Below are 18,826 nucleotides of genomic sequence, written 5' to 3' on the forward strand. Positions count from 1 at the left end.
TGTTCATTGAAGCAGTTAACCTTTATCAAATATTCTCAGAAAGTAAAATTTAAATGAACAGCCAAATGGTCCATTCTGGAAATGGTCCTCCATAAATTATATCCTGTCAATTCAAATACTGAATTTGACGAGTGCTATATTAAAATAAATGCACCTTGTTTTCTAAACTGACCAAAATTAACTAAGAGGTTCCATGCACTGTTACTTATTTCTCAGATCGCCAGTCATATTGATAAACCCAGATGTGCACAATATGTGCTGCTATATCTTGACAAGACTATAAATATATTCTCAGAAATAACCTAACCCAATGACATTGGCCAGCTGGTCCCTTTTGAAATGCAGTGGTAAACTCTAAGTACAAAAAAAAAATACCCCAAAGAAATAAATGAAGTCATCAAACAGTGTTGAGTAAGTTCTCCCAGTATATTGAAGTCAAATATATTTTATGTTATGTATATTACATTTTGGTCCCAATTGTTGGTTTCTATCTGTGTTCACATATAGCCCGGTAAAATCAACGCAGGGCAATTTCTGACAGCATAGGTGGGAGCAGAGGACTCTGGGTTTGGGGGATTTCTAGCCTTGATACTTAAATTGGAACTAGAAGCATGACTTTAGGGTTTTTAATGCTGAAGATGGCAGGAAACATGCAAAACACCGTTTTTTAAAAGACAGTCACTAAAAGACTGTCAGTATTGCAGCTGCACATAGAAAACATATAATGCTAAAAGCAGCAAGGGAACTTTCCAGCTATTGATAAAAGTCAGCAACTAACATAAAAAAAAAAGAAGAAGGTATTTCTAGGAAAAATGATCAAAATAATATGCTCGCAGAATCAAACAATAGAGTGGCAATTAATTCACCCCAACTTTTTCCTGTAAGATACTTGATTAAGAAGTGCAATCTCCCCTCTTTTCCTCCATTCCCTTCCCCTATCCAAATAATTACTCTATAGTCCAAAATTGACTTACTGTAAAATACGTCTTAACCAAAATAAACAAAGACCCAAATCCTTTTTCAGTTTAACCCAAACTAGTTACAAAGTTTCACTGGGATTATCTGAAGTTTTAAATGGAATTTAAATCACTTTAGCTTCTATTTTATAAGTATGTGCATTCTAAAAAAAAAACTAATCAAAATGACAAAGGAGACTCTTTCTACTGCAGTGAACTCCACAGAAAACCCTTGCATTTTAATACTTGACAAGGCTCTAAAGCAATGATGTTTAAATAAAGTGAAAAACTATAAATTTTTTTCACTATAAACCACGTATTAATAATACCTGTCTCCCATTTGATACATAGCTGTTCACATGTTTGAAGGATAACAAACCTAGTAAAAATATGAAGAGAATATAAAATCATTACTAGTCTATTGAAAATATCACAAATCTTGTTGCGTACCCAATTCAATCTTGTCTTTGCTTTACAGTTCTGACCACTCTCTACGTTTGCAACATTGGGCTTATTTTTCAAGTTTGCTTCCATTTTTCCAAGCACAATTTTACTTTCAGATAAAATAGGTCTATAGTTTTAACACCTAAGATGAAATTAATAAACTCGCTGTTTGCAGCATAGTTCAAAATCATAGGGCCAGAGTACTGAAACAGGCTGGGGAGTGGTCTGGAAGTCAGTTTTTCTTACTTGCTGTCTCTGCCTCTCTTGCAGTGGGAATTAGTCTGCTATTTTATTTCTAAAAGAGAAAATTGGGATTAACTCAGTGCTGATGCAACAAACCAATCAAAAATCCTCCACTAAAGCTGGGACACAGTGGTTCTTAAAAATGTTCTGCAAAATAAAAACATAGAAAATCATAGAAAACTTACAAGTACTCTGCCAGTTAATGTCTGGGCAGATATCATGACTCCTGCCCAATCCTTCACAGACGTCATCCATCCCACTTCTGCTGCCACATTCTCCTCTTTTTCATCTGTTGGTTTGCAGGCTCCATCTGCCTGTGCATCTCCACCACCATTGATCTTCTGGGCCTCCTGCAAAGTAAGTATTTGGGTTAGTTAATGTTTAGCAATTTGACAGTGAAAGCCAGTATACAGGTAGAAAGAGTATATAGCAATGTTATAAAAACCAGAAAATCTGTCTTCCTGGATCCCTGCTAGATGAAATTAAGAACCTACTTGCCCGTATCTCTTTAGAAATAAGAGAAATAGAAACGCTCTATAAGGTACCAACCTATAGAATAAAACTCTCCTTGACGTTACATCTTCAAAACATATACTTGGCACCAAATATGCTGTATGTTCCTTCCTTACAAGCAACATAATAGACAACAGCTCTGTATGCAATTACAGAGTTACATAGAAATGAATTTGTCAGATGTACACTGAAAGACCTTTTGATGTATCAGTTGAAAATAATGCATACTAGGTGTGAACATAATTTATGTTCAATTTACTATCACTAGAATTCATTATCAGAGTAAACCTTCACTGAGAAGGAGGATGTAACAAGACAGCAATTATCAAGTATGAGGGGAACAAAATACATCATAGAGAATCTTCAGGGAGATGCCATACTATCAGTGAACCTGTGTTTCAATGAAAGTGTTTAATATATCACAGGAATTATTCTGTCAGTAAGTGGCTCTCACAGAATGAAGAGCTAGAAATTAGAGGAGCCTCAGCTGCACCGAGCTCACTGATGAGTCACATGCACTGGAATTCATATCAGTCTCTCATGGATGCTGCAAGCAAGGATGCCATGCTCTGTAACTGCCTGCTATGTGCTACAGTCATGGGTGCTGCACAAACATCAAGGGAAATGACAGGAGAAGCCAGCATGGATTTTACAGCGCTTAAATCATATCGCATGCAAAGTATCAGACTGTGCCATGAGAATGCTTTTCGTGACAGCATAATACTAATGACTTCCTGACTACTTGACAAGTTATGCTAAACAAGAATAGGAGAGGCAGCAAAATTCAGTGCTGCAGCAAGTACTGAGTACTTGAACTGCGCCCATAGATCTGCATTAGTGCTCCAAGCACTCTGCACAGACCAACAGCTTGAAAGATCTTGTTTACAGGTGTCTTGTCTGTAGGCCACTAAGCAGGAAATCAATAACCATTAATCTCCTTTAGGATATCTTTTATACAAGCAAAGATGCTTGATGCTGGCTATATGGTTATTACTACATAGTAGTAATAATAGTAGAAATACTAGTATAGTAGAAATACTACCCTGTGATGGTCAAAGTCCATAGCTGTGAGATGGCCTTGAGAAGACAGCTGGACACTCCCTGAGAGCAGCACTTAACTAATAAAGCAATTTCACTGAATCTGGCAGCAAAGAACAGCAGAACAATGCTAAAATATAATATGGAGACCAACAGTTGTTTATAGAGAATCTCAACACTGCAATTTAATTAGCTAATCAGACTTTTTTCCTCTGTGAGTTTCCCTCCTAGAAAGCAAGCTCTACATTCTTAACAGCGATTACAGCGCAGTGTGATGTTGCTATATTGATAATAACAAATTATTCAGTTACAACAGTAATTCAGTACACTTCCCAAGCAAATAACACAACAGAAGATAAAAATTACTCTGTATTTGCATAACTGGACCTCATTCACTGACAAATTTGGACATAGTGAATCAGATGTTTTGCATTCAGCATTGAAAGACATATCCTGTGCTGCACACGCACAGAGCACAACCTACAGAAATGAGATCATTGCAGAGGACAGCAATGTACGGCACAGCATGAGGCATTTCCAGCAGAGCAACGCTTGGCTGGAGCCAACTGGTGACCCAAAGCATCACAAAGCCATGCAGATCAGTCCCAAAGAAATGCCTCCACCACCATCAGGGTTTCAGTTATAAACCAGGAAAGAGAAAACTAGGCTTTATACTCCAGATCTTGTAACAAGGTAAAATACTGAAGCTTAGGCAACCTAGACATGTCTCCAAGGCCTCACTGGTCATAGCCACTGTCCCCAGGGTTTCCCCTGACTCCAATGCCCTCCGTGGCCCAGGACACCACCATTCCAGCCCCACCCAGGGCTCCCACAGCCCTGTCCCATCCAGCCTTGGTGAGCTCACAGCCAGTTCCCCTTGCCAGACCCACAGGCTGCTGTTCCAGGCTGGCCCCAAGAAGGCTCCAGGCCAGAGCCTTGTCCCACTACCCCAGCCAGGGCGCTGGGCAGGCCCCTGGCCCACAGGGAGCCCCACAGTCCCGACAGCTACAGACTACTTAAAACACTACACATGCCATTTCTTTCTCTCTTCCCACCAGTTTTCTCTGCCTTTTGTAACTGCTAGAGCTTGTCTTTCAGAATGTAAGCTTCACACACCAGATTTTGCTCCATCATCCTCCTCTGCATTGCACAGTGAGCTTTCATACTCTGTACAAGTTTATACTGAGTGAATTAATGTGGTTTTCATAGTAAAGGAGGTGTAATTATCTCTTCCTCTCAGATAAGAAACTGAGGTGGTGATTAGGTGCCTAACTCAGACACTAGAGAAGTCACTGGCAGAATGAAGATGAAACCAGAGTATTTTTTGATCTTTCCACCCAGCAACCCCTGTTTAAAAGTGCACGGATACATACCTTGCTAAAAACACTCACAACTATAGACCTTGCTACAGAAAGTCACAGAACTACAGATCACTAAAAAAAAAGAGCCAAATGAAAACGTCCATTTTATGTTAGTGAACTTTTAAGTATTAAGGCTAGAAAATTCTTTTATTGTGCACATTTCTTCCTTACCACCCAATCTTTTTGTCTTTAGATGTGATTGCTCATAAGATATAAAAATAATTTAAAATTTCCTAGCACTCAATGAAATAGTAGGCAATTTACTTAATCGAAGAAGCAAGGTAGCTTTTATATTTTGAAAAGGTTTTTATAACCTATAGTTCTTTTGCTGTATTGTCTCCTGGTTGCCAATAGAACAGAGCAGTAAGACATGACAAACCTATTCAGTATTTGATTCGCTATAGGTATTAAAATCTGTAATACATTTGAATGGCTGTATTACTGTATTTATACTACTGATTTCACATCTATTAAAATCTCCCACCCATATTATTTCTTAATTAAAATTTAAGTAAAACAGTCATCCCCTGCCAAGTATGATTTGGAACACTCACGATCAGCCTAGCTCTTGACATTATTGTAGCTGTAATTAATATGCAGATTAGTTGCTGTTATGTAATATTTGTATTCGGTTGGGATATTTTATATTTTTCATCTACATAGCTAGCTTTTTATCTTATTTAATTGGCAGTTAAGTATTAGGAAAAGTTTATCCCCAAGTCATTATGCAATTGTGCAGAGATCACTAGAGGAGGTTTGAAGGCTGCTCTTTTTAATATACTGAACACAAAAATCAGTCCTGTTATTAAATGCATAGTCTTGTTCCATTGATATTTCTTCATCTCAAAGCACTGAGTAACCAACACCAATACCTGAAAAAGGTGCTTAAAATAATAACCTGACAGTGACAATAATTGTTTAATTATTTACAAGTTCAGTATTACAAGTAAGGTATCTTTACCCACTCTGCTTACCAGTTTTCATTATTTTAATTACTTGATAACAGAAACATTCAGGTAGATTAAGTGAGAAGCAGTATATTGTGAAATATATTTTTCCTGAACTTAATGACAAAATGAAAGAGAGCATGATGAGAAGGCATGTGCAGGAATCAGTACTCAGTGTTCTACCAATGGTTTGACACAGACCTGGACCAGAAACTTCAATGGCTTGTCTTCTATTTTCAGCAATAAATATTGATTTTGATTACATTAAGTTCTGGGATTCTTAAACACAGTTACTTTAAGGAAGAAGAATTCAAAAAAGCAAAGTTTACCCAAAAACAGTTAACAGTTTTCAAAATGTAGTCCTGCTTGCTTCATTTCACCTCTTAAATTTCTGTACAAACATAGAACCACTGCACAGACACCTCACTCAATTCAGGATAAGACAAGATAAAATCAGAAAGTTATTACAAAGCCTCAAAACATCATCTAAGAATAATCTGGTTTTTTTAAAGACCTAAAAACACAGGACACCGTAAAGACAACCTGGAAAGAACTCTCTGATGTATGGTACTGAAAAAACTTGGCACCCTGCTAAAATATGTTAAAAAACATAGGAAACAGGTAATGTGAGGGCAAAGAACTGGGTTGAAGTGTGGTGAAACAAAGAAAAGGATTTGATAATCCCATGTATCTAACATGTAACTAGTTGAATATCACACAAAAATCATTAAGCATCACCTGTAATGAGATACACAGCATTAAGTCATACCCACAGCACTCAAGAGAAAGTAGTATGGCTCAATTTAAGCAGATGTTTAAAAACAGTAACACCAATGAAGCAAACAGTGTTGGCCTTTCAATTCCATCCTAGATAACATGAGATGAGAAAGGGTCTGTCAGAATGGCAGCTGCTCCTAGTTTAAAGTATGCAGTAGTAATACAACAAAAAAATATAGTTTGGAGCAGTTAGGAAAGGGCTGCTTTAGATAATGATGCTAGCAACTAGCAATTTTATCTCTACTAACTACCGTTCAATTAAGAGCATTGCATTCCTAGACCCTGCCATTTTAAGAAATGTTTTATATCATACCAACAACACTTTCATAATGGCTATTCTTATAAATTAGGAATCTATATTTATTTTCCTTTCCTTTTCATTCACCTGTTTCCCCAAAGTCACCATGAGGTGCTATGTGAAGAGGAATAATTTTGCATACAAGATTATTTCTCCTTTCTCTTAGGCAAATGTCTAAAACACTGTTTAAAATTATTAGACTTCTGCCAATAATTTAATTCCATGTCCTTCAATACATTCACTTGACACTTTGAAATCTCCAAATAGGGGTCTTCAATTTATATAAAACCATAATATGATGCTGCATTCTCAGAAGCTGGGCAAAGTACAGTGAATGTTAAGACTTCAGGTATCTACTGAATATATTGCCACGGCAGATGCCTTCTGTCACATACAGTTACCATCCTCAGTCTCCATCTTAATAGTTACTAAGTACCAGTTCATCCAGTGCTAAAAACAAGCAAAACAAAAAAACCCTGCAGCTGTTCACCTGGTCCAGGGCAGTTTAGGAAACAGAGATCTTCACTGGAGTATTAATAAACAAAACAAATGGCAATGTGAGAAATGAACAGCTTTATGGAGACTTACAAACCCCTTGCAAGAATCAGTCTTGTAGGAAAGAGAAAGCAAAAGCTAAACTAACTAAATGTGAGCTAAGAGGTCCTTCTAAACTGGCCTATCCACAGCATTTCTTTGAATATTAGGTTACATTGACGTCAGTTATCGTGCTGTAGCTATGGTTTGACTTGTTTCAAAGGATTAATTATTGATACCCAGACAAACATTATTCCTTTCACTGAATAAAAGAACCAGAATGATGTATGGAAAACATGGCTGATGAGATAACCCAACATTTTGCTCTCATAAAATATTCACAAGCTATATAACTTGGTGTTTGCAAATTTGTAAGATTAAGTAAAATAAGTCAAAAATAGAATACAAAAGTTTTCTTATTAGTTTAAGACTGTTATACTTGGTTTTCTGCACTCCCAAGGAATTTTTGAGAAGCATCTTGCCAGTCCTTATAACCAGAGCCTTTCTTTCTTTCTTTCTATGCTGACCAAGGAAACCTCCCTCCCCCGTCCACCCCTCCAGTCACCAGCTTCTCTGTTGCATTTTTGCAAACCTTCAGCAATCCTCACAGATTTTATGTTCTGTGCCCTTCATATTTCTGGTATGGGTTACTTGTACAAAATTCCCTTTTAACATTATTGCTTTGACTGACAAGAAGTGCTGCAGTAGAGGAATTAATTCTAAAACCTTGACCTGAGAGACGAGGGAAACTAGACTAGTAAAATATAGTGCTCCACCCGTGATTCCACAAATAGTACAACAGTCTGTCAAATGAAGGGTTCCTGGGTATGGTTCTCACTTAAGAATATGAAACAGCAGACACCTACGTTATCTGAAATCTGAAGAAAGTACAAAAAGATTCATTTCAAAGTTTAAAAATTTCTACACATTAATGGCAGTGTTATAATGTAACACTTCCATTGATGTGAAACAGTATTTCCAAATAACTGAAAAACTGGCTGGCAGATTTCCATACAAGTGCCTAAGAATTGAGAGATATGCTGCAAGTCCCTGTTCTGTCATCAAATTTTGAAAATCCTCAGCCACATTGTCTAATCTCTTCATGTCTTCACCCTGCAGCTATAAAACAAGAGCAACAGTAGTTTCTGCTGCATAGGAGCCTTATAAAAATAAATATATGTAGGATTTTAAGTGTCTTGGTATTACACAAAGACAATGCAGGCATAATGTAGGTAAAATCACAAAGTAAGACACACTAAAAACCTACTGGTAAAGATTGTTACAGTAGTTATATAAGACAATTAAACATATTAACACAGATGTGTAAAAGAGAAGCAATTAAGAACTCCAGATGACATAGGGAAATGAAAAATGACAAAGTCATTGCAAACTTAGACGCATTCAAATAGACAAATGGTGCTTTTTAAGAACTATTGGTTCGAGTTAGCAGGAGTTTATATCCATAGTTATGTAAGCTTTTGCTGTAAGTTAAACAGTTTGTGTGAGTAATTTCATGTAAATTTATTGATAAAAATAAGACTAAGTTTTCTTTTGTTGCTTCTGATTGTGTATTAAACCCCATTGATAGAAATAAATAACCTCTGAACTTGTTATAAAACTACATAACAAGTGAACTTACTGTCTGCAATATATAAATAAGGAAAGAAATAGGACAAGTCAGTGATGCACAGGTTAAAAGCATTCACTGAAAATATTTCACAAAATGTCAAACTAATACCTAGCCTATAAATTTATTTTCCTTTTTAATAGTTAACAGAGCATTTCTTATTAATTTCTTCTAAGACCAAATTATTATTGCATTAAAATATTCTCTGAAGGCCCTTTCAATTATAAAGTAGCAGACAAAAGGGCAAACAAGCATTTCACTTTATTAATGGGGACACTACACTTAAATGGAAGGACACATTTCATTATTCTTTGGTCCCTACACACCATAGAAATACGTACATTAAGTAGATTAGACAATTATCATGTAAGACATTTGTCTTTAACTGTATCTTCTGTGGTTCAAGCCTTACACTGAGGTCATCCTTTCAAAATATATTTTTTAAAGTCCTTTGGAGTAGATTAAATATGATAGAAACTAAACTTGCAAAAATGTAGGAAGCAATTTTAGATGGGACTGAGTTATTGAAACTTATAGAAAGTTACAGAAAAGGGTTCCTTAATAGAAAAGCACAGAGAAGGGCAGAAAAGTGCATGCATTTTCTGTTATCCTCCTGTCTTGTTTCCTCCCACCTTCCAGAAGGCAAATCAAAGTAAGCATAAAATTGAAAATAAAACTGATACAGATGTTGTTGTGAAGTGAAAACTGCCAAATTACCTATATACTATTGAATAAGAAGTATCTTTCACAGATGTAAAAACATTTTAAATATTTATCCAAAGGTCTCAAAGTGCTTCACAAATGCAAGAAACCAGTCTTAAAAATGAGAAAAAAAGTAAGAAACAGTGGGGAAGTTACCTAACTTACTTATCTTGATTACAGGAAGTACTCTAGTTGATTGCTTGTAATTTTGTTGTTGTTGTTGTTAACATTAAGTAATACACAGTTCCAAGTTTTTCAGTCATTACCTCTTGGCACTTTTTTTTTACTACCATGAAAGGATGAAAAATAGAAAAATAACATTTTTTTTTCTGATTTTAAGAGCAGTATTATGAGTAAGTTTTTTATGACCTTTAGGATCTAGATTACAAGGTAGTTTTTACAAAATAATTACGTGATAGAACCTGCAGTAAGAAAATGAATAAAATAACTATTCACTGCCAGGAATAGTCAATTAAATACACCATTGAAATGTTACAAAAGTAGAAAGTTTCTTTCACCAAAAGATATACTCAAACACCACTTACAAAATAAGTATCAAACTGCTTTGTCAGTGCAGTTAAACTTCACAGCATCTTTTCAGTTGTGTACTTTTCTCCATCCTGCTCAACCACAGAAGGGAGGTTCGTACCCATTAGCAAACAGGATGCTTTCATTCATTGCATTAACTTCATAATACTCTCTTGCATGTGCTACCAGCAGTATCCAAGAAAAGGAGATCTAGACTGAATTGCAGAAGGAAATTTTTCCCCTCTTCTGTAAAATACGGAATGACTACAACTCATTCTCAAAATCACATTTCTATTGCCCAAAAATCACAAAGAAGCCATGGATTAGGAAATGCAGTGCACAGCTTCAAGGACAAAGCACAAGGTAGTATAGCTACTCCAAAACAGGAATTTTGGTCCTTACATAAAAGGAATTAACCGCTCACTTCCTTAGCTGAAAGGACAGGTTTTCACCACAAAAATTTGCTGACAGGAATTTGAGAACTTCACTTGACTCAAATCAAATATTTTAACATGGAAAGGATGGACCTAAATACTTGCGTTTTCTTTATATGCAAAATAGCAAATTATCAATATTTTATAGGAATATTGGCCATCTTCAATGCTGAGCCTCAAAGAGAATTTATTTGCATTTACATGTTTATAAACAGATTCATGATTTTTCAGAAGTATTTAAAGATAACAGCATAAAAGATGAAGGAGAAAGGCAGTGGGACCAAAAATAACAGACTTGCAAATATAACAGGCTGGTAATATCATAACACACATAACACACAATAATGATTTGAAAAACGCCAGAGAAGCATTCTATCATCTGCCAAATTCAATAAAAGAGTAATCTCTAAGACTCTTTTGATTCAAGGGTAGTATATAACATTTATTATTATTGTATTAAAATCATAAAGGAAAGCACAATGAATTAAAGGCAGCTCTCTGTAGGATATAAAGCCATATCTCAGCCTATCCTGAAGTAGGAAAATAAGTTCCAGTATGCAGCACATAAATATTTGAAGAGCAGCAGGTCAGCCAATAAGTAATTAAAACTATTTACTAGCACACAACACTTCTCACTCAGAGATTACAGAGTGCCATGCAGCTTTCAAACGGCAAGAACTTGGTGCAGGGGGGAGTCAGAGAGCACACAAATGTGCAGGAATCTGGAGCAAAGACATACAGCTGTACTTCTCAAAATATCACAAATGCAGATTTACTTGCCAACTAACTGTTTTAATGATTACTATAAAATAATTTCATTAGACTCAGCATTTCCCTCTAAAAGCCCAGTTACATCACACTATAAGAAATGTGTAAGTGCTATTTATTTAATCAAGTAGATGTAACTTCATTTATTACCCACTACTATGAAAACAATTTTGTATAATGTGAATCTCATGACTCCCTTGCATAAATGGCAGACAAAAGTTCTTAATCTACAAGAAATTTTTCTTCTTGCAGCTTCTTATTTCTTTTAGGCAACTTATATTACTTTGGTTCACCTCCTAGACACTAAATATCAGCATCCAAATTACCCAGTATCAAAACTTGCAGACTACAAATACAGCACCTGATACATTTATGGTGCAAGGAAACACTCACAGTTGTTCCAAATTTACAGATACTGACTCAAATCTACGGGAGCGAGGAGAGGACTGCTAAATTTCTGTCTGATTTGCATATTACAGCCCCATTGTTATGCTATATAGAATTAGAACAAGCTCAGTGAATTCTCTGACTCTCTTAACTTCATCACCTTAAAAACAGGAATAACTTAAAGCAGCGCAGAGATCACCCCAGTTCTTGTGCACGTAGCAGAGATGAACCGCTAGGAATTGATGCATGACTGTGACATTGAACATTGCCTTTTTAAGCAGTCAGAAGACGGACTAGTGGAAAATAAAGATACATAGAGTCCATTCTTGGCTCTCATAACACATCCTGTTCAATGCAGGACTGAATCTGCCTGTACCAAAATTTGTAGGTGAAGCTCCTACTCTGATAGGTCATTTTCTAAATGAGAACAGCAACTCTTTGAAGTTCCTCAGAGGCCTGAATGCTCAGCAGCAGCCCTGGCAGAGTTGCATTAGTAGCAGAGGGTCAGTGAGGTAATTAAATGCAGTCGTTGTTCTGCCTCATGAGTCTGCAGTTTTTGGTTTCAAAATTTATCAAACCAGCAAATACAGCATATGTTACAAAAATATGTTACCTCTAAACACTCACTCCACCTATGAATTATGCATGACACAGCAGGCAGTTACTGTCACCTGAGCAGGAAAGGTAATGAACAGAGGTGAGAGGATAGGTCAATTTAAATTTCTAGCTCTTTTTTTGTAAGATTAAATAAGAGGAAAAAGAAATTAAAGTATAACTATTGTTAAATCATCAAAAAGTATTGAGTTTTAATTTGCTCGATCTTCATGAGAGCAGAAGTTGACAATAACATATAATAAAGTTATGGCTACTATGGAAATTTCAATCTTGAATGCCCTTGGTTTATATCTTGCAATTTTGTGATAATGTGATAATGTTATTACAGAGCCTAGAACTCCCATTTTTTCTTTTAAATGTTATATTAATTATTTGGTAAAGAGTTTAAAGCAGCATAAAGATTGAACAGTTCATCAAAGCAGGCTGTCACACTTTACACAATTCAGAAGACGTGTTTTACTGAACCTACTCATCAGCTTGAAGCTTAAGAGATCTTCTCCATTTACCGTGCTGCATAATTACCTCACACAGCTTTTCAAGATGCAGGTGCCCCCCATAATTTATCTGTGAATGAGAGTCATTGACAATCCCATGCAAGTATCACATGACTTTAAAAATTTCACCTTAACTACTTCTTAAAAGAAGAAAGGGCTTAATTAAGCCTTAGTTTAAAAAAAAAAAAAAAAAAGGTAATGATTCATACATCAGTAATTCACATCTTCCAAACATCTGATTCTAGTTGATTCAGCAACAAGACATTGAAGTAATACATGTAACTAGGGGATGTATTTGAGAAATAAATATTATCTCTGCATTTCAGATTCAGCTGATGGAAATTGGGGGGGAGGAAGGGGAGAAAGGCATAAACTGTAAGATCTTTTTTTTGAGTTAAAAAGTATGGCTTTTATCCTAACAAAGTAGTGTAACAAGGAAAATGGGATCTGCAGGTTACAAAAGCAGAAGTCATATGTATCATGAATCCCATTTTGTCTGCAGATATACAACTCTAAGAAAAGGATTCAAGGATGTTTTTATTCCTGGTCACTTTCGAAGTCCTCATAGGTATCATGGGAGGCATCACACATCATTCAAACGCTTCAATTTATTACCACTCGTAAAATGCCCAATAAACTAAAAGTGATGTGTAGTTTTTACTTGCTGCCCACACTAGCAATCACCACTGCCTAGAAGCATCTACTGGCCCTCACCTCAGGCTGCAAAAGATTTCTGCTGAATAAATGAACTTCCTGTGAAGGAAGCTTCTTCCTTAAGATTAAGTCCTATATCAGATTTTTTAACTGTGGTGTTTAAGGAAAACCTGACTTCAAATATATTTTAAAGGGCTCTCCACAGAAACAAAGTCTCCTTGTTATTGATTGGGTCAATAGAAAGAGCTGTGAAAATTAAAATGAAAAATTGTTACCTTCATTCACTTCTCATTTTTTATGGGATTCAAAAATGATGAAACAATTCTATTTCCTCCAAAAACCCGCCACTATTACCTATAAAATTAAGTTGGAATCCCTCAGATCCACAGAAATCTTTTCCCACACTGATTTCTTCTCATGCAGGTAACCACAGCAGTAACAGGAAACTATAAACTAAGCAAACTCCAATCTCTACTAATAATTTTATAAAATAAAGAATGTTTTACACAAAGTTCTAAGCAATTACATACAACAGAGGCTATTGGGGGAAAAAAAAAACCCACACAGTAAAACAGTAAAAGCATTATTTTCTTTTCTATTCACTTTTTTTCCTATAGCTATTCACTTCATCCATCAACACCATCAAATCTACACAACTCTACTGCTTCTACAGGTGACAAAGTGGATCTTTGTGGACTACTACTTAAGTACACACCACCTCATTAGTTATCCTTTTCTATGATCTCCAGCAACATCTTTGCAGGTATGGTAGTAAATGCAGTCTCTGTCTCTCAAACAACTTATGAAAACAGATACAATTCAAAGAGAGAGAGAAACACTGGGCCCTCACACTCTACACTCTCACCAGAAAGGTGTTGTGTATGTTTCCCATTACAGTCAGCCACAGCAGCCGTTAGCATATGAAAACAAACCCTGTGAAATCTCCAATGTCTTTTTTTAAACCAAGTACCAGTCAGAAAAGGAAAAAAAGGAGCCTGGATTTTTCTACAAGAGCTTTGAGGCACTGGCACAGGTTTCCCAGAGACATTCTAGTTGTCCCATCCCTGGAAGCATTCAAGACTAGGTTGGATGGAGCTTAAAGCAATCTGGTCTATTGTAAAGTGTCCCTGTCCACTGCAGGGAGATTGGAACCAGATGATCTTTAAGGCCCCTTCCAACCCAAACCCTTCTATGATTCTACTATCCATCTCCCTGGATAGTACCATCTCATAAGAATTATAACCTAGAAAAAGGGAGTGTAAAGATTGTGGAGCACCATGTAAAACCAAGCTCACAATGATAGCACACAGTCCAGAACTAAAGAAGTGCAGTATAAAGCTAGCACTTCCTCTGCCAGGGTCTGAGTTGATGGCAAGTTGAATGTGAACAACAGTGTGTCCTGAATGCCAAAGGGATGTTTACCCTAACACAGTAGGGACTGAGTAAAGAGCCTGTAAGCTTCCAATTAGTTCAGTAGAAGGTGTCTAGTGGCAAAGCAGAATATGTTGAGAGAAAAGATTTATGATCTAAGCCATTTTTTCAGGAGATAGGGAGGTATCATCCTTCTTAATTTTTTCTACTTTCTGTTTGCTTGATTTAGAAATGGGGGTTTTGAGTCTTCCTTCCCTTCCAACATAACAGTTTGTTATTTCACGTCTGCAGGTTTGGCTTAAAGTCTCCAATTCCTTCAGAGCATCTTCTACCATTATCTTCAATTGTAGTGGTACTGAGTAGTGAAAATACGATCAACATCTGCACACACACTCTGGATGAAACCCTGACAACCCCCTAGGGTGACAACAGATGTTTTTGTTAGTTCTCATGTCTTGTAGGAGCCAATACTAACCCAGGGAAAAAGTCAAAACCTGAAAGTAACACTGACAGCAGAAATAATACTATGGTCCACTGGGCACTGAGGTCACCATTTAACCAAGTAATTAGTTACAGGAGTAAACACACCAAATTACCAAAATGGTTGCACAGCCTGTCACCTTGCTGGAAAGATTTTTTTGCTACAACAAAATAGAAACATGATTCTAATGAAAAAATACCATTAGGCTGGGTCTAAACCCAGTAGTGTGTGGGGCAAGGATACTGTAACTGGGACGATGGAATAATAAAATATACCAGATAGAGTAATCAAGCTCTAGAAGAAGGTTCATTGTTTTGAGCATTTAACTGTAAAAGCAAGCATATGGGAACTGCTGAAACAAAAGACAGTCTCAAATATGGCAGCAAGAATGGAAGAAAACAGAATTAATCAATCCCCACAAATTTATGCTTGAAGTAGGGCAAGTTTCCCATCACAAGCGAGATTCTTAACTGCATTACATGAGTCACTTCATCTTGTAAGAAAAGGAGTATGAATACAAATCTTGTTCCTGGCAACGAAATTAGTGCAAAGGCCACACTGACAATTAACTCATATCAAGAAAAGGGCCAATTTCTTGCAAAGATAATACAAAGCTGTTGACAATTAATTCTACTTTATTAGAACAGAGCTTTGAGAGTTTGCTTCCTCCTGTCTTAAGCCACCCAGCATCCCAGTGATGGTGGCATCGCTGCCTTGCTGTGCTCCAGACCCTGGAGCTCAGAAGAATGTTTTATTTCATTACTCAGAGACGTAGCAACAGTGATATTTAATAAAGTGATCATCAATCATCTGAAAAAATACATTTTTAAAAATGTATGATTTTCTGCTGTGCTCGGCACTCCCTGTAATCGGAGTGTTCTGCTGGAATCCAAGTGGGGGAAATTTTTCATCAACACAGGCATATCAATTATGAGAATGTCAGCCCTGCTGGATGCCAGATTCAAACTGTTGTTAGGTAGGCTGTTTATGAGATAGCTGGAACAAAACAGTAGAAAAGTATAAAAATAAACTGAATACTTAACAGAGAAAAAGTAATGATAGAATTATATACTTGAATGCAAATCCCAACTCTCTGTAACAAAATCCTTCCCTCATTTCCTCAGTGTGAGTTTTGGGGTTTGTTTGATTGGGGTTTTTTTTTTGGTTCTTGTTTGTTTGTTCTACAATTAACTCACTTTCTTACATATACACACTCTCTCCAGGATACTCTCTAGGTTTAAGACAAGATTCTAGCATAGACACACTTGATACTAGAACTGAGTTGCCTGGGAGACAAAACAGCTGTCTGAAGGCCTCTCTGCTTACTGGTGCACATTAAGATCCAGGTTGTGACAAAACTATCTCAGAAAACAGATTTGTTCATGCTATCAGTATTTTTACCCAAATGTACTCAGACATCTAAAAAATGTCACCTCTGACAACTCTGCATCTTTCACAAACTTCTCTGAATCTATAAATTCTGCAGAGGGCCCTGAAGATGAAAAAATGAAGGTTTTCACTTCTATGAAAGCATGCAGACTTACCTCTAGAGCATAGAGCCAATACTTCTCCCTTTTCCTATATGTCTTTGCAATCAAAACATAGCTTCTAAAAATATCCACTTTCTTTACAATGTGAGGATAGAGCATTATCAACAAATGGTCCAGACGGTCTAATCAAAGTTATAGTCCCGATTATTAGTATATGCAGGGTAGCAACCTAGTTATTGGCAGAACAAAACCAGGAGGATTTTGGCTGGTTAGCTTGGTTGCTTTTTGGTTTTTTTTTAACTTAAAGAAATGCCAAGTCAGTGACCTAAACAATAAAAGTGTATTGATTCATAAAAATCAATAAGGATCTGGGCCAAAAAATATAAACACACATTCCCTCTGGGACAGGACAAAACATATGGCTCTATAAATTATCACATCTGATGGGGGGTTTTGTTGGGTGTTAGCTTGGAGGGGGTTTTTTTTGGTCTTTGGTTTTGCTATTTTTATTATTATTTTCGGTTGCTTGATGGTTTCAGTAAGTCAGCAATGTACAGAGAAGGAAGGTGTACAGTCTGTTTTCTGAGTACAAATGAACTGACAAAAGAACATCTGCATGATTAGAGGTTAAAGAAAAGAGTTAATGATCTATTCTTAAGGATCTCTCCTCTTTCTCTAGCAGAAGTAAAGGGAAGCTTACTCTTCTTAGCTTGGCTAAATCTGTTTTCCTCTCAAGTCCCCATGATTCCCCTTACCCTGACTATTGTGCCATGACTCCTCCTCCACTTTCCAGTAACCTAAAACTACAAGCTATGGTTTGTGTATTGCATCACCTCTATTGATTCACACTCTAAGATCTTATAGATATAGTTTACCATATAATATTAATGCCAAGGGTTCAATCATGTAAGAAAAGTTTTACACATAACATAATGATTATTTCATACAAAGTTTTAAACCTGGTTTTACCACAAGTACATATATATTTTAAACTCAAAATTAAAAAACAAAACATATTCCATAAGCTTTAATTAGTAATTACCTATTACTAACAAGATTTACTTGTTTCACTGAAAAGTTTCTGCTCACTATAGCAGGGCTGCAAATAGAAAAAGTAGTTTTAACATCACGTTCTCTTTTTTTTGGCAATACTAAGAAAATCACAATAGGTTTGCTTAGTTATATTTGTTTCTAGCATGAATATACATCTGCTTTGGGTTAAGGTCCATTCCAACCCAAACCACTCTATGATTCTATGAACAAATTATTTCAGAAGAGGAATGATACTACAGTTAAAATAGGTAACAATTTAAGACTTCTGTTACATTGAACTTTTCATGACCAATGCAAAAAATTCTCACATTCTCAACACTTTCATGTCTGAGTTAAAGGGAGCAAATAAGGTTATCTTGCAAGTAGAAGTTCATCAGTTTGTAATCAGAACCATTATTCATTGCCTACTTGCTGAATATTCTCTTAAGATTGATAACATACATTATACCAGCACACACATCAATCCACATGCACAAACCCACCAAAACATACACAGCCAATTAACATGTACAAAAATACTCAAATATAATTCAGAAAAAAATTTTATTTTTAAATTAGTCATGCTTCATTTATTTCTTAATTGAAACCAATTTAAAAAATTTTAAAAAAAGCAAACTAACTGTGACCTAGAATCAACAGAATCTGCTACACTACTTTGGTTTGGTCAATTGAGTGGGGTTTTGATTTAGTTGTTCAAAATGAAAAGGAACAGATTTAAGACTTTATATTAAAATAAAGAAGTCTTTAGTATGATAGACACAATGAGGAAAAATTTTATTTCCTGTTTAAACCCAATTTTATTACATAATGTCGAGACTTTTTATAGTTTTCAGCAGTCTTCCATTAGACCTCTATGTAATTCCCTTCTCCAGCTAGAAACAGGTAATCAGAACAACTGGACGCTTTTTTGTGATAAATCTGATCTTTTGATTTTTGGAATATATGGAAGTAAAATGTTCATTCTCTCACAACATGCCACCATGCCTACATAAGGACATGGTCTCCTGGCAGCATCAATGGACACTGGGAAGTGCAGCCATCCGTGGAAGGGTCAGTACCATCTGTGGGTACCATTCACCTGAGCACTGCTGGCTGCCATCAGCACATGCAG

General features: G+C 36.2%; 1 protein-coding gene across 50 annotated transcripts in view; it reads right to left on the reverse strand.

Moving 5' to 3' along the window:
- KCNMA1 (potassium calcium-activated channel subfamily M alpha 1) overlaps positions 1 to 18,826 on the reverse strand; it is a 438,676-nt gene that overhangs the window by 317,478 nt on the left and 102,372 nt on the right. For all 50 annotated transcript variants that reach the window (XM_039554286.1, XM_039554284.1, XM_039554283.1 and 47 more), the window contains one exon: positions 1,829 to 1,993. In XM_039554286.1, the coding sequence (XP_039410220.1) occupies positions 1,829 to 1,993 (165 nt within the window). The remainder of the gene's footprint in view (positions 1 to 1,828; positions 1,994 to 18,826) is intronic.

Source organism: Corvus cornix, chromosome 6, assembly GCF_000738735.6.
Source record: "Corvus cornix cornix isolate S_Up_H32 chromosome 6, ASM73873v5, whole genome shotgun sequence".
Lineage (NCBI taxonomy): Eukaryota > Metazoa > Chordata > Aves > Passeriformes > Corvidae > Corvus > Corvus cornix.